The sequence below is a fragment of the Globicephala melas genome, chromosome 2 (assembly GCF_963455315.2).
Source record: "Globicephala melas chromosome 2, mGloMel1.2, whole genome shotgun sequence".
Lineage (NCBI taxonomy): Eukaryota > Metazoa > Chordata > Mammalia > Artiodactyla > Delphinidae > Globicephala > Globicephala melas.
The window spans coordinates 164,882,535-164,906,631 of NC_083315.2; the positions used below are offsets into that span (position 1 = coordinate 164,882,535).

General features: G+C 51.1%; 1 protein-coding gene across 1 annotated transcript in view; it reads right to left on the reverse strand.

Moving 5' to 3' along the window:
* Window positions 1–24,097, reverse strand: part of CCDC88C (coiled-coil domain containing 88C) — a 128,110-nt gene that overhangs the window by 99,140 nt on the left and 4,873 nt on the right. The window contains exon 3 of the mRNA XM_030883563.2: window positions 20,856–20,964. Within this exon, the coding sequence (XP_030739423.2) occupies window positions 20,856–20,964 (109 nt within the window). The remainder of the gene's footprint in view (window positions 1–20,855; window positions 20,965–24,097) is intronic.

Genomic DNA, 24,097 nt, shown 5'->3' on the forward strand with positions numbered 1-24,097 from the left:
TCCCAGGGCTTTACTTCCTCATCTGACAAACGGGGGTAATAAGACCTGAATCATCTACCTCATACTTTTTATAGTCCTTTAATGACCGAGTGTTCTCTCTCCTATGACGAACCTATAATTAAAAAAGTAAATGCAGCAGCAGACTCGTGTTAGGACAGGGCTTGTGTCTATTTGCACACGTGGGCGCATACACAATCCTCGTCACGGTCACATCTGGATTCCTCCCTGGCCTGGTAGCTGGCAGTCTCCATTCTAGAGGGTAATCTGTGTCTTCTGCCCACACAGCCTGTGTGGCATGTTGTGGGCTTCCCATGACACCCACATCACAGTGTGTGACATGACTGTTCAACCAGGAGGGAGCCCTCACTGATTCCCTAGGCCCTTCCTCCTCACGCCCAGCGCTGGGATGGCCTGCGGGACCCTGGGCTCTGCTGTCGTGGGTTATGAACCAGTCTAGTCCCCTGGACCACCTCAGGGGCCTTAGAACCTACTATGGCACCAGAGAGGGCAACCAGAGCCCACTGCAACGGGCCAGTTCTGGGCATCCTCTGCTTTCAGCTGCAACCGTAGCAGGGACTGCAAATACTGACACCCTAAGTGCCAGGCCCTCCTCTTTTATTTTAAATACACTGACTTATCCTCAGCGCAACCTTGCTGTGACTCCCATATTATAAACGAGGAAACGGAGGCATAGGGAAGTAGAGAGATCAGGCCCAAGGTGGTATCCGCTTTTGGTGCAGCCATTCACATAAAAACTGCACAGCCGCTAATGCAAGGACTTGCGCTGGAAAAGAAAATGAACCTCAAGGTTGGAAACACAAAATGTTCACACAAGTATTGTTTAATCTGTCTGTGGAATTTGCCGTCAGATAGTTTGGGCTCTGAACCTGGTAAAGGTGTTTTCGTGGCCGAGTGACGTGGCTGAACCTCTCGGTGGCCCCTCAGTTCCTGTATCCGCAGCCCCTCCCAGGGTGGCCCTGGAGACGGAGGGCACACAGCAGGAGCTCAGGGGAAGGAGGGCCTTCTCAGAGGCTGCCAGCCTGGAGCGGGATGGGGGTGAGGGGCACCCAGGGCTTTCTGCAAAGGACTCTCAACGGAGAAGGGGCTCAACGGGACTAGAAGCACCTGACATTCCTGAACCACCTCTCTGGATGCTTGAAATTTTTTTTTTTTTCTTTCCCCGGTACGTGGGCCTCTCACTGCTGTGGCCTCTCCCGTTGCGGAGCACAGGCTCCGGACGCACAGGCTCAGCGGCCATGGCTCACGGGACCAGCCGCTCCGCGGCATGTGGGATCCTCCCGGACCAGGGCACGAACCCGCGTCCCCTGCATCGGCAGGCGGACTCTCAACCACTGCGCCACCAGGGAAGCCCTGGATGCTTGAAATTTAAAACAAGATAACTACATCACATGGCAGCCAGCGCAGGAGCGATAAGCTCATGTACGCACCATCGCCCAGGTCTTCAACAACAGTGTGTGTTTTCCAGCCTTACCACTGGGGGCTTGAAGCCAAGCCGGTCAGGTTCAAAGGCCCGTGTTGAGAGGGTGAGCCCCTGGGGGCGCCTGTGGAGCTCCATGCTCTCCTGACCGCGGTGCTGGGACCCCCAGGTAGGGGCAGCCAGGCCTCAGCCCGGGGAGGCCTGGCCCGCGGGCTGCCCCGCGTCTCCTCCCTGCGACCCGCTCAGGCCCAGCCTCCAGGGCGGCATGTGCCACAGAAGCCACACCCAGATGGCACCGCGCCTGTGAGCGCTCTCCTCAGAGTTCAAAGCCAGGTGCAAACAGAAAATCCCGAGCTCTCCTGCCCCGCCCTGTCACGCTGGAAAAGTCACCAGGAAGCAGACTCAGGTGCTCTCCGACCCATCTGCCCATACCAGGTACACGAGCCAGAGCCCCTCCAGCGACTTCCACGAGGCTTTCCGCAGCTCGTGAAGATCCTGGCTGATGCCTGGATGCCTGCCGGGAGGGCAAGGCCAGGAGGGGACGAGGGGACCTCAGGGGACAGGAGCCCAGACCTCAGGTCCTGGACTCAAACTGCCTGTGACTTCGAGTCGCTGAAAGGACCAAAGAAAACCACCGGGTGGCCCGTGTTTCTCGTTCCCCATTTGCTGAACGAGGAGCTGGGGGAGAGGGTTAGTGGTTCCTGGCCTGGCTGCACGTCAGAACCATCTAATCAGAAGCACCTAAGAGAGCTTTTCAACGATACTGATACCCAAGCCCGTCGACCAGCTGCATCAGAATCTCTCATCCTCTGGGGAGGTGGCTTCCACACTGCGTGGAAGGAGCTCCCCGGCATCCTGCTATGCGGCCGGCGGGGCCAGAAACACCCGTGGCCGCTTCCGGCTTTAACATTCCACCAGCCACACGCCATCGGGACTCGTTCAAAACCCTCCATTAGAGTCACCTGAGGCTTAACAATGCAGGGGAATATTTATGAAGCCCAGGGATGTCCCGACTGTGCCCCTGGCCAGCAAGAAAAAGAGAGGATGGGTGGTAATGAGCCCCAGACAACTATGACCAGGTTTCTGTCGTGTCACGTGGGAACTGGCTTCCAGCTCTGCTAATAACTCGCCACGTGGCCACAGCCCATTTCCCCGTTCTCCCCACCCCCACCCAATCCCCCTCCTTGCAGCTCTGGGCCTCCTCAGCCCAGCTTTCCACAGCTCCTGATGCCACCCTGTAACCCCCAGGCCTCCCGCCCTCTGAAGTCCGGGCAGGTACCAGGCGGCATTTGCTCTGGAAATGCCCCAGGCTAGGGTGTCTGTCATCTCTGCCATGGGGACTCTAGGTCCTGGCTGAGGGCCTCAGCCCTTCCTGTGTGACACAAGCTACAGCAACCTCGAAGAACAGACCGAGCCTGCGTCTGTGCTCAGGCTCAGCTCAGATGCTCACAGTAAGCTCTCAGACAGATGTGTAAACAAAAGATGCACATGGCAAGGCAGACAGCCACTTGTGGGACACAGAAGACGACTTAAAAAAGGAGCGCAACACGTGACATTTCAACCAAAGAAAGAGATGTGTTCTCACAGTGGGCCGTGGCCCAGAGCATGCTTGGGGAGGAAGACGTTAACCCCTCCCCTTTGCGGCTGGCACAGAGGACTTCCTCGGGGTATTAATAGACATCAGCTGTCCCCGTGAAAGCCACAGATTCCCTTCCCAGGGAACGGCCACAGGCTCCAAAGGACAGTGAACTACCAACCACTTTAATGTGCTGAGCTGGCAGGACGGTGGGGAACATCTGCCTTCTCTCTTCTTAGGCAAGGTTTTATTCTGATTAGTATCATCTACGTGATAAAAATACAAGGCGGACAAGAAAGCGTCCAGGTTCCTGATTCTGCACAGTGGGCCAAGGTCTCCCTCGCAGGGGCGGGGAAAGCTCATTCCCAGATGGAATACGACTCCTCCCCCAGTCTGTTCACCAGCCCAAGGCAGGACATTAGTCAGGACGCCAGACCAGCACCAAATCCAAGGAAAACCAAGCGTGCAGGGAACACTCCTGTCCTCTGCCTGGACGAGGGTCAAATTAGTTCCTTTTAAAGCCTCAGCAGCTAACGGCTAACGGAGTGGGGCCTTTACGGGCCGGGCAGGGGTAAGTGAGGAGAAAGAAGAAGTGGTTCCATCGGCCCTCCCTCCAAGTCCAGACGCCAGAATGGGAACAGCGGGCGCTGTGCACCCTGGCCTCTTCCACCACCTCCCTCCTCATCCTCCCCGGCTTCGTCAGGGCCAAGTCGCCAACCGCTCTTCTAGACACATGTGATTCCAAGTCCAAAGCTGACATCAGTGACCTAGACCCAAAAGACCTCAAGAAGAAAGGGATGCTTCCATATATCCAGACAAAACTCTACTCCAGAAAGATACACGCACTCCTATGTTCATAGCAGCACTATTCACAATAGCCAAGAAGCAACCTAAATGTCCACTGACAGAGGAATGCATAAAGAAGATGTGTTGGGCTTTCCTGGTGGCGCAGTGGTTGAGGGTCCGCCTGCCGATGCAGGGGACACGGGTTCGTGCCCCGGTCCGGGAAGATTCCACATGCCGCGGAGCGGCTGGGCCCGTGAGCCATGGCCGCTGAGCCTGTGCGTCCGGAGCCTGTGCTCCGCAACGGGAGAGGCCACAACAGTGAGAGGCCCACGTACCAGGAAAAAAAAAGAAAAAAAAAAGAAGATGTAGGGCTTCGCTGGTGGCACAGTGGTTGAGAATCTGCCTGCTAATGCAGGGGACACGGGTTCGAGCCCTGGTCTGGGAGGATCCCTCATGCCGCGGAGCAACTAGGTCCGTGAGCCACAACTACTGAGCCTGCGCGTCTGGAGCCTGTGCTCCGCAATACGAGAGGCCGCGATAGTGAGAGGCCCGCGCACCGCGATGAAGAGCGGCCCCCGCTTGCCACAACTAGAGAAAGCCCTCGCACAGAAACAAAGACCGAACACAGCAAAAATAAATTAATTAATAAACTCCTAAAAAAAAAAGATGTGGTATAAATATACAACGGTATACTACTCAGCCATGAAAAAGAATGAAATAAGGCCATTTTCAGCAACATAGATGTGACTAGAGATTATCATACTAAGTGAAGTAAGTCAGAAAGAGAAAGACAAATACCATATGATATCACTTACATGTGGAATCTAAAATATGACACAAATGAACCTATCTGTGAAACAGAAACAGACTCACAGACAGAGAACAGACTTGTGGTTGCCAAGGCGGGGAGGTGGAATGGGAGATCGGGGTCAGCAGATGTAAGCTATTATATATGGAATGGATAAACAACAAGGTTCTACTGTATAGCACCAGGAACCATATTCAGTATCCTGTGATAAACCATAATGGAACAGAATATTAAAAACGAGTGTATATGTGTATGTGTGTGTGAGTACAACTGAATCACTTTGCTATACAGCAGTAATTAACACAACATTGTAAATCAACTATACTTCAATAAAAAAAAATAAATGTTCATTGAACATCAAAAAAAAAAAAGAAAAAAAAGAAAGGGATGCTTCTGTTTCTGACAGTTTAATCATGGTTTGATTTAGGCATGAACTGCTGAGAAGTCCTCATACCCTAGGACTACCCATCACCAACAGGAGTATCTTGGCTCTCCAGGCTTAAGACTGAGTGCTTCAATGTGGAAAACCCCCCATGCTGACTCCAAGAGAAAAAGTTTTTTCTTTAAAACAAACAAAAAAGAAGGAGTTAAAAAAAAAAAATGGAAAGGAAAGAAATGCGGAGCGATTCTGCTCATCTAGCCATGTATGGTCATTTAGCCACTAAGTGGGAAAGACCCACCACTTTTAAAGCCGGGGCTGAGGTTCCACACCCTGTATGATTAACATCACGGACATTCTTATTGGATGCCCTCTTCATTCCTTCAGAAAATACTTGAGACCAGCATCTGGCACACGGCCATACGTTCCACAAAAACCTTCTATCCTCCTCTCAATTCATGCTCCTAGCATCTCCACCTCATTACCATATTAGAGCGGGTGGGGACCCATCTAATTCAGTGCAATGCCCAAATCACGTCTCATGCTCTATGCTAAATGCAGAGATGACACAGCTGGCACCTCAGCTGTATCAGTGTTAACTTAAGCCCTGACTGTACAACCTTGGGCTGGAGCATCCACCAGACCAACTTCTTGGTTTTCTAACTAGCTGTTCCAGGTCCACACTGCTGGACCCTAGGAGTTAACAGCCCACGGTCACACCCACCACATCCTCCTAAAGGTGTCCCCGAAGCCACCTTCCAGGTTCCATGCGCAAAGAGCCAACAGCTGGTCTCATTCTATTCCCAGAGCCTGAACGAATTAGAAACAAACACAAAACCCCAAACAACACAGAAAATCCCCAAGTCCACAGAATGGAGTAGAAACATCCTATTATACTTCCTTTGCTTGCATCCCAGGTGCACCTGTGAATGAGAAAATGGAGAGAACAAGGGCCTCCAGAAGGAAAAAGTGTGGGTTCAGTCCCTTTTTGGGTACAATTATGGTAGAATACACGTAACAGAAAGACCACATAAAATACACATTAACATTTACCACCTTAACCAATTTTAAGTGTACAATTCAGTAGTGTTAAGTGCATTCACACTGCTGTACCAATCTTCAGAATTCCTTTCCTCTGGCAAAACTCAACTCCATCCCATTAAACACTTAATTCCCCATTCCCAGCATCCTTTCCCCCAGCCCCTGGCAACCACCATTATACTTTCTGTCTCTCTCAGTCTGACTGCTCTATAAGTACCTCATACAAGTGGAGCCTTACAGTATTTGTCTTTATGTGACTGGCTTATGTCACTCAGCGTAATCTCCACATGGTTCATCTATGCTGGAGCATGTGTCAGAATCTCCTTTTTTAAGGCTGAATAATATTCCATTGTATGCATGTACATTTTCTGTGTGTGTGTGTGTGTGTGTGTGTTTTCTTGCGGTATGCGGGCCTCCCACTGCTGTGGCCTCTCCCGCTGCGGAGCACAGGGCCCAGACGCGCAGGCTCAACGGCCATGGCTCACAGGCCCAGCTGCTCCGCGGCATGTGGGATCCTCCCAGGCCGGGGCACGAACCCGTGTCCCCTGCATCGGCCGGCGGACTCCCAACCATTGTGCCACCAGGGAAGCCCGTACCACATTTTCTTAATCCATTCATCCACAGATGGACACTTGTGCTGCTTCCACCTTTGGCTTCTGTGAATAACACCATGAAAGTGGGTGTAGCTCCTTGATTTTTTTTTTTTTTTGCGGTACGCGGGCCTCTCACTGTTGTGGCCTCTCCCGTTGCGGAGCACAGGCTCCGGATGCGCAGGCTCAGCGGCCGTGGCTCACAGGCCCGGCCGCTCCACGGCATGTGGGATCCTCCCGGACCGGAGCATGAACCCATGTCCCCTGCATCGGCAGGCAGACTCTCAACCACTGCGCCACCAGGGAAGCCCCAGTTCCTTGATTTTTAAAAGTCAAAGGTGATTTCCAAATCAAGAAGACCAAAAGTCAAGTTCTCCTGAGCATACCATATTCTTCCTTTCTTATTTATTTCTGGTCTACTCTAGAATAAAGTCTAGTTACCTCTTCTCACACATTCTAAACTGTTTCCAACCACAGCTGAACGTACACTTGGATTTCAAAGCCACACGATGAACTCACCCCCCAACTCCATCTGTCTGCTCCCAAACCTCTGGGATCTCTCAAGGTGGCAGCCACTGGGCCACCACAACAGCTGCTCCAGCTCACCCTGTTCCCACCAACCCGGCCATCTCCAGGGGTTCAAGCTCTCCCTTCCTGAGACTGCACCTAGGAGGAGTTCAAACACACCCTGGAATTTAAATGACCTATGAACTTAGGCACTGGATCACCCCTTCCCAAATGTGCCCCACCATGCCCCTCCCCCCCCGAAACCAAACCCAGTAACTTTGGAGCTGGGGATGGTTATGGACATGGAGCTCTGAGGTCCTGACTTTGACCTTCCAGAGCAAGGGAGGAAACCTCGGTCAGAACCAGAGGAGAATACTTCCAAAGGGAGAAAACAGAGGAAGGCTTCACTGGTCCCACTTCCAGTTACTTTCTGTTTAAAAAGTACGAGATTAAAAGGCTTATCAAAGTGGCTTTGCCCGCCTTTAGAAATCAATTTATCCCACCTTTTGAACCCCAGGGTCAATAAAGACCCAGAATTTCAGTACAGGCCACGCATTAAAGTAGGAACATTTGAGAGTCCAGCCCATCACATAAACGTGCCCCAGGGAGGACCCTCGGCCCAGGCGGGCACGGTTGGGCCAGTCACGTCTGCTTCTTTTGGACCCAGTTCACGGGATGGAAGCAGGTACCACGGCATCCCATCAGCTGGCATTTACTGTGCTCCTAGACCCTGGGAGAGCAAAGGTCGCCAAAGTCCCTGCCCTGAGGGAGGCCTGCCAACTCGTGCAGGACCCAGAGAAAGCAGATGAGAGCTGAAGAGTGTGATGACGGTGATAATGAAAATAATTAAACTCAGGTTCAGAGCATCTGCGTGGGCTTCACAGAGGCAGACCAAGGGAAGGTGCTCCGGCGGGAGAAGTGCCCAGGCACGACGCCTGAGTGCAGAGGACGGGGCAGCACAGACAGCACTGCAGCCCAGGAAGCAGCACAGTCCACCCTCACCAGCTGCAGCTCTACAGCAGCACCAAGCCAACGCATCTCACACGCAGGCACCCTCTCTGAACTGTCACGACCCAGGGCTTCGAGTTTGGTTGTTATCCCCACTGGACAGAGGAGGAAACGACTTGGAGGGGTCGGGCTGCTTGCCCCAGGTCACAGCGCTGTGTGTGGTGTCTGGTGGGCGAGGGGATTCCCACTTGTGCAGGAGAAGGAGAAGCCCCTGGAGAGGCTGAAGGGGGGCAGGGGTGACAGACTCAGCTGCCGGCTGTTTCCAGAATGATGGGGAGGACACTGGCTTGAGGCTCCCCTGGGATGCAGGTGAGGGGCTGACAAGGTAAAGGCAGCCTGAGAGGAGTTTCCCTCCCAAAGGAAGAAACCAGGGTAATGGTAGGTGAGAAGAGAAGCCGGAGAGACCCGAGCGCGGCCATCCTCCCAGGCGACCCACACCTCAGTCCTCCTCTGCCTTCCTCTAAAAGTCTGGACAAGCTTCGGTCTCAGGTGGCTCAAGGAGAGCTTGGAGTTATCAGAAACCACCATTTCTTCTTTCGGCATCTCAAGCTTGGGACATCCACATCTGAGACGCAGTCTGATCACCTTGGAAAAATCCAATTTTGTAAGCTCTACTCTGTAACATTTAAATGTCACAAATTCTCATCCGAACAATGGGGGGAGGAAGGTGTTTAGAAGACCAACTTAGCACAGAAATGTCAAAACTGCTTTAGAGTTTCTGATATCTTAAGCAACCGTGATTCCACAATGTAAAGGGAAATCAACTTTTCTGACTGGTTCCAAGAACAGGAGGACCGCCTGTTTGGTTACTGTAGTTTGGAAAAGGAGGGATTTATTTTTAAAGTTTCAAAGTCATTAAGCCTAAACACTGGCAAGCTCAAGGGAGCCAAGCTGGCTAGACAAAGCTGAAAACAATCAATTTAACTTCCACCCCCCAGGGACTGAGCCTCCCGGGTACCTGACATATGGCATCTACATCAACAAAGCAAACACCATGTGAAAAGCCTGCAGGTCGGCGTGAAAGCCGCGGGGGACCCCTGTAAGAGTGGGATTCAAAGGCTCCGGTCTCCCCCTCACCCCACTGCACTGCATCTCCATCCTGGTTTGCCCCCCTTGACCCCCTTCACAGTCAGGTCCTAAGTCCCTGACATGTGTCAGGCACTCGAGGGACAGAGAATGAATAAAGGAGGGCCCTGTGCTCCAATTATTCAACTGTCTAGAAATGGGGAAGGAGTCGAGGACTTTTATAGGGTGATTTTAGCCTGGAGATAGATCCTGGGCCCAGGCCAGTAATATGTTCCCTGAACGCAATGACGTTATTCTCTGACTTCCTCGGTGGAGTAACCCACCGAGTCACGGCTTCTGTGGCCCTGGATCTTGTCACTCGCACACGCTGACTGATGGCAGGCATGTTTCCATGCTGGTGTGGTAAGAGGCGAACAGAGACAGAGATGCGGTACCTACTTTTAAGGCGTGTCACTGCTGGTGGGAGAGACAGTCATGAGGCTGCCAAGAGATAATGTGCCTCAGACAGTCAGTTCACTGGAAGCAAACAGTATGCTTTAAATTAAAAATGCATATAGGAGAAAAATGTGTAGGGCAAGAGTCAAGCACGTACGCGCACGCGTATTGGGCTAATCCAAGTAAATCAGAGTGTAACCTTTGGAAGGGCCCCTCCATAATCCGATCGCTAACGAACGAAGGAAGCACAGCCCAGAGCGGCGGGTCTCTGTAACGACCCCCCCCCTCTGCTAGACGGGTGGGCATCTTAGCACTCCTAGCATGAACCTGTCCAAAGCCCTTCCTTAACCTCGCTGCAATCCTTGAGGCAGGCACTATTAATATCCCCACTTTTCCCACAAGAAAGACTCTCAGACATGGAATTACCCAAGGCCACAACTCTGAGAGGTGAGCTCAGTGGAGCCCGCGACTCCACCTTCTGCCTCTGCAGACAAAGGAGCTTGGAGCTGCTTTTCCTCCTCTCTTCCTATTTGTACCTGGTGTGCATCTCCCGTGTCTCCGGTTTTCCACCTACAGAAGCGACGTGGCCCCTCCATCTGCAGAGCGTGAACACACGGGAGCGGCCCCGCAAAGTCAGCCTGGGAGGACGAGCTAGCGCTATTACTGTCCTTCACTGACTCAGAAACTAGGCAGTATTTCACCTGAGCCCCACACGACCGGTAATATGGTGTTACCCATATTTTAGAGGTGAAATCAAATGATGCACCCCAAGTCATATGGTTAGGAACAGTGACACACAAGTTTCTAGACCCTTGAAAAAATTAAATGACTCGCCCTTACTTCTGCCCTCTCCCCTTCCACCTTGTTCTTCCTCCTCTGGCTTCACCTTCCTGAACTTCTAGGGCACTGGAGAAGCGACCCCACAGAGCTAGCTCATCCTCTTCCACTGGGTGGCGGCTAAGCGCCTACCCCCGAGTTGAGAAAGCAAACCTGACTTCTCCCTGCAGAGCTGGAGCCGATGCCAGGGCCAGCCCAGGGGGGTGGGCAGCTATGGGGGGCAACGCAAGGCTCCTCCCCGAAGTTACACTGTACCCCCCTGTTCCCACGGAGAGTGGCCCCATATTTAGAGCACCATCCCTCTTCCCTTAACCTGCTGAAACCCAATCCCAAACCAATGGAACCCTCGCGGCATTCAGCTGACAGCCTCTTTACCCTCCTGAAACCTCCACCTCCTCTCAAAACTTCAAACTCAGAACTGGGGGTACAAGCTGCGGCCCCTCCAACAATCCCAGCTGAGCTTCACCAACTTAAGACAAGCGCTGCCTCATCCTCATTACTCTGTCATTCTCATTACTAGAGAAATAAGACTGAAGTTATATCGTAAAGGACCAAGGCCCTGAATGCCACGGCAAAGTAGCAGAGAAACTGCCTTTCCACAAAGAACAGTTGAGTAAGAGAAACTGTTATTAGCCCTGGACGCGAGCCATGCAGCCAGCTTTATGGAGGGCAAAGCCTGCCCAGGCAAGTTCTCCCATGAGTCCCTCTCACAAACCAGTTATAATATCAAACACGCTGATCTTGGCATTTAACACCAAAACCCAAGGCAAGGGAGAGACACTTTTTCTTTTTACAAACTTGAGAAATCCATTTCCCTCCTTTTTGTTACAAAAGGAATTGGGTGCACGGACCTTCCATGAAGGGCTCGAAAACTTAACACTTTAAACGAATGGCCATGGATTAAGAGAACAGTTGAGCAAAAGATAAAAAAGTAAACACATGGCGAGAGAACCTGTACCAGAAACACTGAGGAAGTCCAGATCTGTAAACGTGAGGAGGTCTTTAGGGCCAACTGTGTACCACGCGCGTTTGGGCTCAGCTCCGTGTAGAACAGACCAAAGCAAGGCGGCAGCCCACGGGGGCCTCAGGGGCCATCCCGGGTGCAAAGGGAAGACTCCAAGTGAAAGCTGCTTCCTTTCCTTCAAGGCAAAGGAGAGCCTGGCCGCTCAGAGAGAGCAGGGAAACCCCCAGCAATTCAAGCTCTGGACCCAAGGCCAGGAGGAGGAGCCCAGAGAGACCAGAAAGATTCTGTCAACAGCTGTGCATGCGCACGCACGCACGCACACGCACACGCATACACGCACGCACACACACACACACACACCCCACCTCCCACCGCCCTCCCCGGGTCTCCGGGCCTTAAGCCGCCAGGGCCTGGTCAAATTCTGGCTCTGCTAATTACATCAGACCCACCTTTCACCCCTCCCCACCCTCTGCAATTAGCCCTGATTCTCTGCTTCCTGCTGCTCTGGGGGATGCAGCAGGGTGAAGTCTGAGGCCAGCTGCTCCCTCTGTCCCACCCACTGCCCAGCCCCGGAAGTGCTGGTTTCAGGAGGCGCCTGAAGCAATCTAGCCCCTTCCTCTGAGGCTCCGGCTGGTGTGAAATCTGGTTAGTAAGGGGGAGCCCAAGCAGGAGACCCTGGGGAGGCAGCACTCCCAGCCTGGCGAGGCTTCGGGCTCAGGACCCATCCCACACTGGCGCAGATAAACTGAACGGCCTTGCCCACCTTCACAGAACAGCTGGTCTGCCCACAGCAAGCCAGCTCCCTACATGACTGCAGAAAGCTTCATGTTTAGACGTTTCCCCAAGCAGCCCATGACCAAGAAAACTTGCCGCCCCCTGGGGCTTCCGCACCCTACTCCACGGGCCTCACTTTCCTAATCTGTAAAACAGGGACAGCAGTCTCCTCCTCACTGTGACAGGGCTGAAAGCTCCTAGCATAGTGCGTGGCTTACAGCAGGCACCCAGGTATCTCCTCTCAGCCTTTTGACTGGGGCACAGAGCTGGGTCCCAAAGTGCCTGCTTACTATTCATTACGCCTCCATAGCATTTCTTCTGAAAAGAGAAAAAAAGAAACCAAGTCCAACTGGCACTTGGTCTCACATCTTGCAGAAACAAACCCGCCTCTGGAAAGGTGTGGGACTGAGTGGCCCATGACCAGGTGTCCGAAGCCCTGTCCGCTCCATCCTTGGCCAGCAAGACAGGGAGGGTCACAGGTCAGGACTAGCCGCCTTCTGCTTAGTGTGGAGAAAGAGAATGCGGGTGGCCCTGAAAGCTGCCACCCTGCTGCAGCCCCGCTCCAGCCCCTGTCGGGCTGACCTGGAGCCACTGCCACTCAACCCCATCGGGCCCTGCCCTGAAGCCCGGGGGGCAAGCACCCTGCTGCAGGGCTCAGCTGTCCCGGGCCTGAGAAAGCACTTTATCTTCCCCCAGATGTTCGCTCTGGGTGGGGCACCTAGCAAGCTGCCGTCCACGGCGCCGCGTGGCCAATACCCCTCTCTCCTCTGCGCCTGCTCTGGTCCAGGCCGCCATGACCTGCCCTGACTCCCCACTCTCTCCTGACACCAATCCATTCTCAATACGGGTGTCAAGAGTTTTCTGTTTTAAACTTTCTTCTTTAAAAATGCTATAAAGACTCCCAAGTCCTTCAGGATGAAGTTCAAGTTCATTAGCATGGCATCCGCCCTCTGGAACCTCCGTATCTTTCGAGCCTCACCATCACCACTCCTCACAGAAGCCCCAAGCTCTAGCCACTCAGAGGTGACAGCCTGCCGGCTGCTTTATGTCTCTACATTTTTCAGGTTTTGCTCTCCCAGGACACCCCCCATGCACCCCATTTTCTGCCAGTCTAGCTCCCTACCCATCCTTCAGGACTCAGGCCAAGCGTCACCCCCTTCAGAAAGCTCTCTGTGAGCTTCGCCCCTTCCCAGGCTGGGAAACTCCCTCCCGTGTCCCGTGACATCCATGTCCTGTGCACACACAGGTGTTCTAGCAGCTGGTCTACCTGCTCCATCTCCCACCCCACAAGACACAGCATCTCAGGCATGGAGACTGGCCTTAGGAACAAGGAGGCGGGACAGAGAAGAGAACTGGGTGAGCCCCGGCAGGGTCACCACGGCTTCCTCATCCCACACTTCATCACACTACACTAGAGAGAACGGGGGACGGGAAGCAAGAAGAAGGAAAGGGGAAAGGTGGGGTCCACACAGACCCCCGCCCTCCTCAGCCTCACCTCCCAACTCAGTCTGGAAGGCTTTCTCTTGAACTTTAGACCGAGAGCATTCACAGGGAAGTCGGTAATCTCCTGGGTCAAGTCTGCGGCAGACAAAGGCTCCCACTGCTGATATGGGGATGGGGCACAGGACCCCCTCTGACGAAGGCCTCCCGGTCCTAAGTCCGGACCACCCCGCCTCACTGCTGTGTTCGGTCACCACGCCATAACCCTGCTGGAGATTCCAAACCAGGATCCAGTGACCCACCAACACAAGGCAGTTCGCCCAGATGTACGGTAAAAATAATCTCAGACCTTCGTCCACATGGCAGAGACACAGAAAACTTCAGTGTTCAGTGGCAACATAGAATACGCCATTGTAACAGGTACCATCACAATGGGTGAAGGGCGCAAAGGTGCAATTCAGTAAAGAAAAACAAAAGGCCTGTAAAGAAGGTAATTTTGGCAATAAGTAGCAAAAGTCCTCCAAGTGTTCATGCCCTCTGACGCAGGAATTCCATGCTAGGAATTTATCCTAAGAACATAAAAACAGTTGTTGAAAGATTTATGGACCAAGTATGTTCATGGGGTATTGTTTATAATTCTAAGACAGAAATAACTCAGTATCAATGACAGTGGTACAGCCACATAATGAAATGCCATGTAGACACTAAAACTCATATTACGAAAGAATAGTTAATGACACGGGAAAACGCTCACCACACAGGTCACATACAACCCACTCCTTGAAACACATGTAGTAACAGACACAGAGTCAGGAAGCATAAATACCAAAATGGTAACAATGGTATGCCTAGGTGATGAAATAGTGGGCAGATTTAATTTTCTTTATATTTCCCAATCTGTAATCAGAAATTACAATCATTGCAAGAGGGAAGAGATATGGGGACATATGTATAACTGATTCACTGTGTTATAAAGCAGAAACTAACACACCATTGTAAAGCAATTATACTCCAATAAAGATGTTAAAAAAAAAGTGAAAGAGAAATTATAATCAAAAACATTACTTTTAATTTCCTCAAAACATAGATATAAGCTACAACAAGAATACCCATCTCACAGCCTTACTCTTTAACCTTTAAAGAGTGGACAAAGTCATTTCTCCCCTACAAATTCAATACACAGTATTACTCATAAAGCAAAAGCCACTGGTACCTGTAGACAGGGCCTGAGCAGACTCTAAGTTCCCTTGAACACTGTCCCTATCCACCAAAGCAAAGCACACCATACCCACCTAAGGAGACATCACTTTACCTAAAAACCCTGAGACTACACGAATGAGACAGTTTACTTTGTTCCCACCAACAATGTCAAATACACATTTCCTTCTGTTCTTACTTTTGACAAGTCTTTCGTTTTTTCAAACTGAGTGTGCACAGTCCTAAAGATAATTCTAACTTTTAGTAGTCAGCCCATGGTTATCTAATACAAATGCCACAGAAAGCTGACAGATCTCAAAAGCAAAAGCAAGGCTGAGTGGACAAGAGGTACAGGCAGTATATGGAGGTTTTATCTGAAGAGATGACATAAAACAGTACGTATACGCACACAAGCTGACGACAGCGGTACCTCCAGGGAGGGAGGGAAGGATAACTGGATGCAGCAGAGGCACACTGGAGACTTCAATCAGAAAAAAGATTCTTGAAAGAGAGGTCTGAAGCAAATATGAAAAATATTCACATATGTTCATATTTATTTTGAGCAGATACACAGGTGTTCATTATAACCATTTGTACTGTTTTATTTTTAATTTTTCAAAGCAATGAAGGAAAAAAGAGATTATAGAAGATAGGGCAACCCTGAACCGTTTCTTCTGCTGAGAAGAAACCATTCTGAGATAAAGAACAATATTCTGGGTCCGTTCTAGGCTTCCAACCACGTGAGAAACCAGAAGAGCCGAGTTCCAGGAACTCATTAATACAGAGCTTCCTCGAGGTCACCTGAAACTCTAAACCTTGGTGGTCTCTGGCCATTATGCGACTGTGGAATTTCAGAACCACAAGGGCCCACCCTCTTTCGGACAGATGAGAACTCAGGAGGCCCACAGAAGGAAAGCTGCCTGTCCCAGTGCTTGGCCAGCGAGGGGAGATGCTCAGAGAAACTCAGCCAATTTCCCATTTCAGAGTCAGTCCTGCAGGCGGGTCCCTACATGCACCTGAGGGTCCCAATTTCAGGATCAATATCCACATGTGAGTCAACAATGAAGACTTACATCTCCACCAACACACACTGCACTTGTCCAGGCCGCCGTGTGAAGTGCTTCCCACCAGCAGAAAGCCAAAGAAACCTCAGAAACTTCACATGACAATTAGGCTCTAAGAGTCGCGAGAAGGACCTAGATCACAGGGGTCCAGGGCAGGGGACGGCAGTTGACACCATGAGCAACCCGCCAAGGATAAGCATGTATCAGCCATCTGCTGCACTGGGGATTTCCGCGTATACTGCCTTATGTTCCTACTGATTCCATGATCAAATGAACATGCATTCAATGTCCATACTCGAGGCTCTGAATGTTAACAATGAACCATCCTATATATCCAAATTTTAACTGAAAAGGCCTCAGATGGAAAAGAGTTTGGCTGTTGAGTGAGTAAAACAAGCCTCATGTGGACTTCCCTGGTGGTCCAGTGGGTAAGACTCCAGGCTCCCAATGCAGGGGGCCCGGGTTCGATCCCTGGCTGGGGAACTAGATCCCTGCACGCCACAGCAAAGGGTCCGCATGCCCCGACGAAGATCCGGCACGGCCAAAATAAATAAATAAATAAAAATAAATCTTAAAAAAAAAAAAGAAGTGAATTGAGGGACCAATTTAAAAAACAAAAAAAAGCCTCATGTGATGCTGGGCTCCACGCTAACCAGCCAGGCGGCTCAAAGCAGCGTGCAGTTCTGGTCCAGGCCCGCCTTTCCTCCAGGCCTCTCCGCAGATGTCCCATTTACGGATGCTCGTTCTGATCAGCCTTTCCTTCCTTAAAATTCAGACTGAACTGGGAGCTCTTCCCAAGGTCCTGTCCAACTCTGGCTTCCTCTGCCCCTTCCCAGCAACTCCCTCGGTGACACCTATTCCCTCTGGTCACCCCCTCATCTTTGCAGCCTCTCTCCTCAGAGCCTCTCCTCTTCCCGTCCTGGGGCAGATGAGATGTGTGTCCGTTGTATGTGATGGAGAGGAGTTACCTGGTGAGAACTGAGCCCTCTCCGCCCCAGGAGACCTGGCTGAAGGTGCCCCTCCTAGACATCACTAGAAATGCTCTAACCCACTAGTTCCCACGCATGTGCATCAGAATCACCTGGAGGGCTTGTTAAGATGCAGACTACTGGACCTCCACAGCAGGTCTGGGGGAGGGGCCTGACAACCTGCATCTCTAACAAGTTCCCAGGTGATGCTGATGCTGCTGGTCTGGGGACCACACTTTGAGAACCACCTCTCTATCTCTAGCCTGCTGATTCCCCATCCTGTCGGAAGGATGTTAAGACTCAAACAGCTGGGGAACTTCTGAAAATGCCGATTCCAGGCGCCAACCCCGGAAGAGTCCGAGCAGCAGGTCAGAGGGAGGCCTGCGACCCTGGTGGTCAGACTGAACCTGGCCGTGCTGGTTCTCACCCACTGCCTGTCCTCTGCCCCAGAAAAATGTCAAGGACCTATTCTGTCTCCAGGGCTTTTCAGGGGCAAAACTTGAGCTTCCTTGTGAAAGAAGCCCACGCTATTCACGAGAGGCCCCTGTCCCTGCTGACTGTCCCTGCCCCACGTGCCTCAGAAAAGAAGGGGACAGCCTGGGGGCGGCCAAACCACTGCTTTGCAAACTAGACCCGGGGCTGGACTCCATGACCTTGGTGTGTCTACTGCAAAGCCATGGCAAGAGGAAGTCCCCCTCCCAAAGGGGTGACCTCCCACCCTCCCAGCCACCCCAGCCACAGTAAGAACCACGTTTGTCTCACTTCACCCCAAGCCCTTACAACCTGCAGGGTCTCTCTCACAGGGGATGCTGGGCAGTACTTCTTTTGGGAAACTTCCTTGAATGTCCCTTTAAAATAATAACCCATTATTGTTATTGTATGTTTATGCTACAATGGTCAGGTGGTAAGGAAAACAGGCAGGGTATGCAATTGTATGTATGTCCCGACCACAACGGTGTAAAACAAAAACTATTCAGGCGTCTGCCATACAGAGTGAAGTCAGTCAGAAAGAGAAAAACAAATACCGTAGGCTAACACACAGATATGGAATCTAAAAAAAAAAAATAAAAATGGTCATGAAGCACCTAGGGGCAGGACAGGAATAAAGATGCAGATGTAGAGAATGGACCTAAGGACACGGGGAGGGGGAAGGGTAAGCTGGGACAAAGTGAGAGAGTGACAAGGCCATATATACACTACCAAATGTAAAATAGATAGCTAGTGGGAAGCAGCCGCATAGCACAGAGAGATCAGCTCGGTGCTTTGTGACCACATAGAGGGGTGGGATAGGGAGGGTGGGAGGGAGACGCAAGAGGGAGGGGATATGGGGATATACGTATATGTATAACTGATTCACTGTTATAAAGCAGAAACGAACACACCACTGTAAAGCAACTATACTCCAATAAAGATGTTAAAAACAAAACAACAACAAAAAACTATTCACGCAAAAACTGGAAGGAAGCTCTAAAAATGTTAATAGTGATTGTCTCTGGGTGGTGGGGTTATGAGTGGTTCTTTTCTTCTTGCTACTTGTTTGTTTTCTAAGCTGTTTATTAAGAGCACATATTACTTATATAACCAGAACTAAACTTTATTTTATCATAAGTTGGAAGGAAAAAATACACAACAGAACACTGCCCACACCTAAGCTGTGTCAACCCAAAGGGCAGTGTGCTGCCAGCTTCCTCCAAGGGAGCAGGGCTGGCTGAGGGTCAGGGACGCCTCATGGCTTTTAGCAAGTGCTTTCAGCAAACATTTGCTCCAGGTTGGAGCTGAGGCTGCCAATACACAGCAGCCCTGCCCTCAAAGAGCTAACAGCGCAGAAACAGAACAAGGATGCAGGGTCCTCTTTTCTACCCATAAGTCTTTCTGGGCCCTGAGAATGGACTAGATCGTCTCCTTCCTGTGACTGTCTCCCATCTTCTGGAACTCGGCACAGTGCCCTAAGAGGGGCACGTTACCTCCAAGTAGAGGGTCTCAAGCCCTTTGGCCGGCCCAGACTGGACTGTCAGAGCTGCTGAGTGCCACCAGCATGTGTCCTACTGGGCCGCCAAGCCCAGAGGGCAGCACCTGCCAGGCCAAACAGCCTGCAGCAAGCACCTGACTGTTCCGTGCTGCGTACAGAGCCAGAAACCTCACCTCCACCCCAGTGCTTGCAGGGAGGGCCACCACCTCCCAGCCACACCTGGGGCAGGAGACTCACCTGTCCAGAGTTAGGGGTCTTGTCTCCAACTGTTAGCACCACCTGCTTCCCCTGGCACTTAGCACACAGCGTCGAAAGCACTGCTTACCATGAATGGTGCCTGCAGCCGGAGATCAAGCCCCGAGTAGCTGCTAAACAATCACCACGGCCACCAGGCAGCCCCCTCCACACCCAGGCCCGAGTTCACTGGCAGCACCCGTTTCCCCTGACTGCGGCTGTCACGAGGGAAGCAGTAGCTGAGACCCACCTGCTGACAGCGTGCCCAGCCCTGGCACTGGCTCTCCTCAGCAAGGAAACAAACCCCCGTCACCCTTATAGATCCATTTCTCACAGGGCTCTCCCGCACCCCCAGACCCCTCCTCAGCACAGCTGGCCTCTGTTACTAAAGCATGGGCCTGGTGCCAAGCCTCCCAAAGGCCGCTCGGAGTGTCCACGGTGCTGGGCCACCAGCGGGCCATGGAACGAGCACAAGGGGCTGAACTGGCCACACAAGCAAAACATCCCAGCACCCCAAGCCCCCTCTCATGTACCCCGACCCCAGTGGGAGGAAAGTGGAAATAATCATCTCAGAAAACCCAAGACACTGTCCACTCCCTCCTTTTCCCTCCTTCTTTCAGATCCAGCAGCAACCACAGCCCTGTGCAGGAACTGGACCCAGCACCCAGCCCAGCGCCACAGTGCAAACTCCACCTGGCCGCCTGGCCAGCGACCTCAGTGACCTCTGAACCAGCACCACCGCACGAGGGCAGAGAGGGAAGCCACAGCTGGGTGGAGGGCTTCCTCATGGTGACAGGGTCCTCATGACTCTGAAGATTCTCCCAAGCCCCAGAACCAGGACTAAGTTACAGCCCAGGAAGCTGAGGGCTAGGGGAGGTCTCAGAGGCAGAGGGCTCAGTGAAACCCCAGTGTGAATCTGGAAGGAGACTGGTTCTTGAGCAGTGATTCTCAAACTGTGTTCCCTGGGGTCCTGGGAACCCACAGAGATGCCCTGGAGAAAGAGGGGCTGAGCTGAGGGCGCTAGAGTCCCCCAGCCCTCAAGTCAATGAGATTTGCTAGGGCTTCACCTGGGGACTCAGGAAAATCATATGGGGGAAAAGTTTCACTGCTAAGTTTGACAATCAGGGCTCTGAGGTGCAAAGTTTAAGTATGTTTCCCATCAATGCCGGCTATCTAAACGTCATGAACATCATCAAAGATTCTCACTCAACCTTCCCGAGGCTCGGATGGGGACTTTCACAGCCCTTCCCCCTTTGGGCCCTCCTGTCTGACCCACCGACTACCTGCTAATGAGATATGGGGAGCATTTCACAAGCAGACACCCCATACTGTGAACCCGGTGCTCCTGTCTGCCAGCTGGGCGCTCACTGATTATATATTTGTCCTGAACATAACCCTTCTGTGGTCCCTTCTGTCCCTCAACCCTTTGAATCACTCCTGTACAGACTCACGGAGCTGTGGGTGATAACCGTGTCAGGTTGCCCCTCCCAGAGCCCGTGCCAGCCAGTCCCCACTCGACTGTGTGCTTGGGCCGTGGCTGAAAACCAAGGCTCGTCTCTAGGGCCCTCACAGCACCTGGCACGATGCTTTGCACACGGCTCAGAGAACATTCCCTGGACAAAGTAAAGCAATCCCACCTCTGACCCGTCTCACGATGCCAAAAAGAGGGATGCATGTGCAAACACACCAAGTTTCAACAAGCAGATGCCTGACCACCGTTTCCTCTTGGCTTCCTGTAGGGAAACGGTTCAAATGACGGTACTGCCGGACGCACAGAACCCGGGGAGGGCGGCGCGGGGGGAGGCCCGCCTTACCTGGTAGTAGGTCTTAATGTTTCTCACCAAGATGGTCAAGTTCTGAATGCGAAGGTTCACATCATTGTTGACGTGTTTGTTGATGCGTTGATTTGTTGGCCTGGGATCTCTAGGGGAAGAAAAATGAGAATGGAACATTGCATCTCCCAGCATCTGTCACACCCCATCCTACCCCAGGCGCTACTGAGCATTCGGTCCTCTCCAAGCCTAGGTTACTATGCAGCTGTGACAGAGTGGCTCAAGTCAAGTCCTAATTCTGCCGCTGCCAAGCCGTGGACCTCCAGGGAGCCACATCACCTCCTGTCCCCCCCCAAGCACTCAGCCCCCCACCGGCCCTTAAGCAATGTTATTTCTGGCCCCAGAGCAGCCATAAACAACCAAGTGTCAGTGCAGACCCAAAAGCTGCACTGTGTAAACATCAATAACCTACCCCCCAATATATCTGAAGATTAAAAAGGATCCAAAGCCGACCAAAGCGAAATACGGGAAATATCAAGAAAGATGGAAAAGGGGGAAAGAGTACACTTTCTGACTTCATAAACCAGTAAAGTCATCGATGTTCCATTTCAAACCGGTCTCCTGCCTATGTCACCGAATTGCTCTTGCCTGTGATTCACATTCCAGGGGCACAATTCTATCTCAAAAACCACCACCATGAGTATGCGATACTATGTGGTGTACAACACACCCTACGAGAAATGTGAAGAGACACAAATAATTCCTGTGGGAAACCCCCAAAGTGTCATTTATTTTCCAATCTCAGGCAAAAGTCAGGTCTGCTTGTGATGAAACTAGAAATCTGAATCAAGCGATTTATAATTTCACTCATCTACATACAGGACATTTCTCAAAAATTCTCAGTGTCAAAAATATTTCCTATTTGAAGAGAACAGACTCAACAGAACGGATTTCTCTTCCCTCTCCCCATGTAGCCCACACAGCTTTTCCTAACATAGCCCTCCGTGCCATTCGACTGTCCCAAGGCACCACAAAGGATGTTTCATTCAAATGAGGGCTGTCTTCACAGTTTCTTCCGTCATCCGAGCCCTGTGTTAAGGGTGCTGAGCCTTCCAGGGGCTGCTGTGATGGAGGAGAGACAGGTCTCTTCCTCCTTCCTCGGGCCCCTCGATGATGATGATGATGATGAGAGGACAAGAAGGGGAATTTGGGGAGTTACGCAAATCAATTTCAATGCCATTCAGCTCATCCAAAGCCAATAATTTATACAAAGTTGACAAACAGGAAAAAAATCTAAAAATAGCAATTACTTCAAATGCCACTATAAGCACAATTTCTTAATAACACAAGCTGTTTAAAATTCAACCATTAAGTAAATATCTGATATAAACACTATGAGTCCCTACACTGTTTTGTGTACATGCAAACCCCTTTATGAATCACATGCAATAATCAGCCATGGACTTCATTCAATCATCCTGTATCTCCTAAAACAGTCACATGGGCTCCTTGGGACAACCAGAGGACCTCTTTTCAACTGTCCTGGGACAACGTTTCTTTTTTTTCTTCGTTTTTTTTTTTTTTTTTTGCGGTACGCAGGCCTCTCACTGTTTTGGCCTCTCCTGTTGCGGAGCACAGGCTCCGGACGCGCAGGCTCAGCGGCCATGGCTCACGGGCCCAGCCTCTCTGCAGCATGTGGGATCCTCCCGGACCGGGGCACGAACCCGCATCCCCTGCATCGCTGACTCTCAACCACTGCGCCACCAGGGAAGCCCGGGGACGACGTTTCTTATTGTCCCCACACAGTACTAGAATCTGGCCAAGCCATTTACATGTTACATGTTTCTCCTGGAGCCATTCATTACTGAGAAAATAAAGGTTAACAGTTCAGTGGCAATTAATTTAGCAGCAGAGGAGGCATTCAGAATTTAAACCACAAAGGCATTTTAGCTACAGAAGTGCACCTAGCACGACAAAGTAATTTATCTTAAGGGTGCAGTTCTCTTCCTTTTACGATAGACACCTTAAGAGATGAGAAGCAATTTCATAACGTGACAAGCGTGCTTCCTAAAATAGCAGAACTTCAGAACATGCAGGGCTTTTTCTGTTTTTTGTTGCTATTGTAGTCCCAGCTTTCATTAAGTCAGACGGGGACCCCCTGAGGAGTGCCAGAAGCTGGAAGACCTTAGCAAACATGTGGACATTCACTGCACGGGCAATGGCACAACACACACCCAGGATCCAGGGTCGGGGCCTGGGAGACCGTCAGGTGACGGAGGTCGGGGAGGGGGTTCTATATGAGTAATTAGACTAATTATCATGATCATTAGCACTCCCTCCTTTAACTCAGGCTCTCAGGGTAAAGAGAGATTAGGAAACAAATCGAACAAAAGTCAATTATGGTGAAGGAAGGCCTATCCCCACTCTGCCCAGCACTGTGTAACCCCGCCCTGTCCCTCAGCAAGAAGTGGGTTAGGAGCTACTGATTCTGGTTTGGAAATGGGGCCAGGACTGGCCAAAGTTCTCTGGGCCCCACTGTCCTCATCTGCAAGATGACCACAGGATCCTTCCAGTACTAAAAGGTTATCATTCTAGGGAGGCCAGGTCCGCACTGGCACACGTGGTACCTGGTTCTTGATCCCAGGAAGAGGACATCATAGAACCACTGCAAGACTGTTTGCCTGAAAGCCATCATTAAGAATAAGGATCTTCTTTGTATGACAGCCCTAGAAAGCAAAGCCACACAGCCCCACATCAGGATGTCAGAGGACAGGAGAGAAACAAGGGTGCAACAAAGCAACTGGTAGCTTGTCCGAACTTGGAGAGATACAAGTCCAAAGTGTGGGCCCCCGGGGCTTCCTTCTGATAAAAACTTCTAACTTGAAAAAAAGAAATCAACTTTCCCTAAAATTTTAAAGAGAACTATAATTTAGATTTATAGCAACCTTGCCTCCCTCCTTTGTGAAAAGGCCAGCCCCCAACTTTTCATCATATTCCAAAGACTTCCTAAATTTAAAAATGAATCCAAAAAACCCTGAATGAGAAACTACGTTTGATACAGATGATGGAGATGTTGATAATCTATCACAGGTTAATAAAAAAGGTGTTACACAGTAGCCGGAGCCCAAATTTGTATAAGAGAACATTAGGAACACATATTCTACGTATATACCATAGACAACATCTGGGAAACACCAAAATATTAATTCTGCTACCTCGACATGGTAAAATTATAGGCAATGTTCGTTTTGCTCATCTGTATGTTCTGACCTCCCTCCAACAGA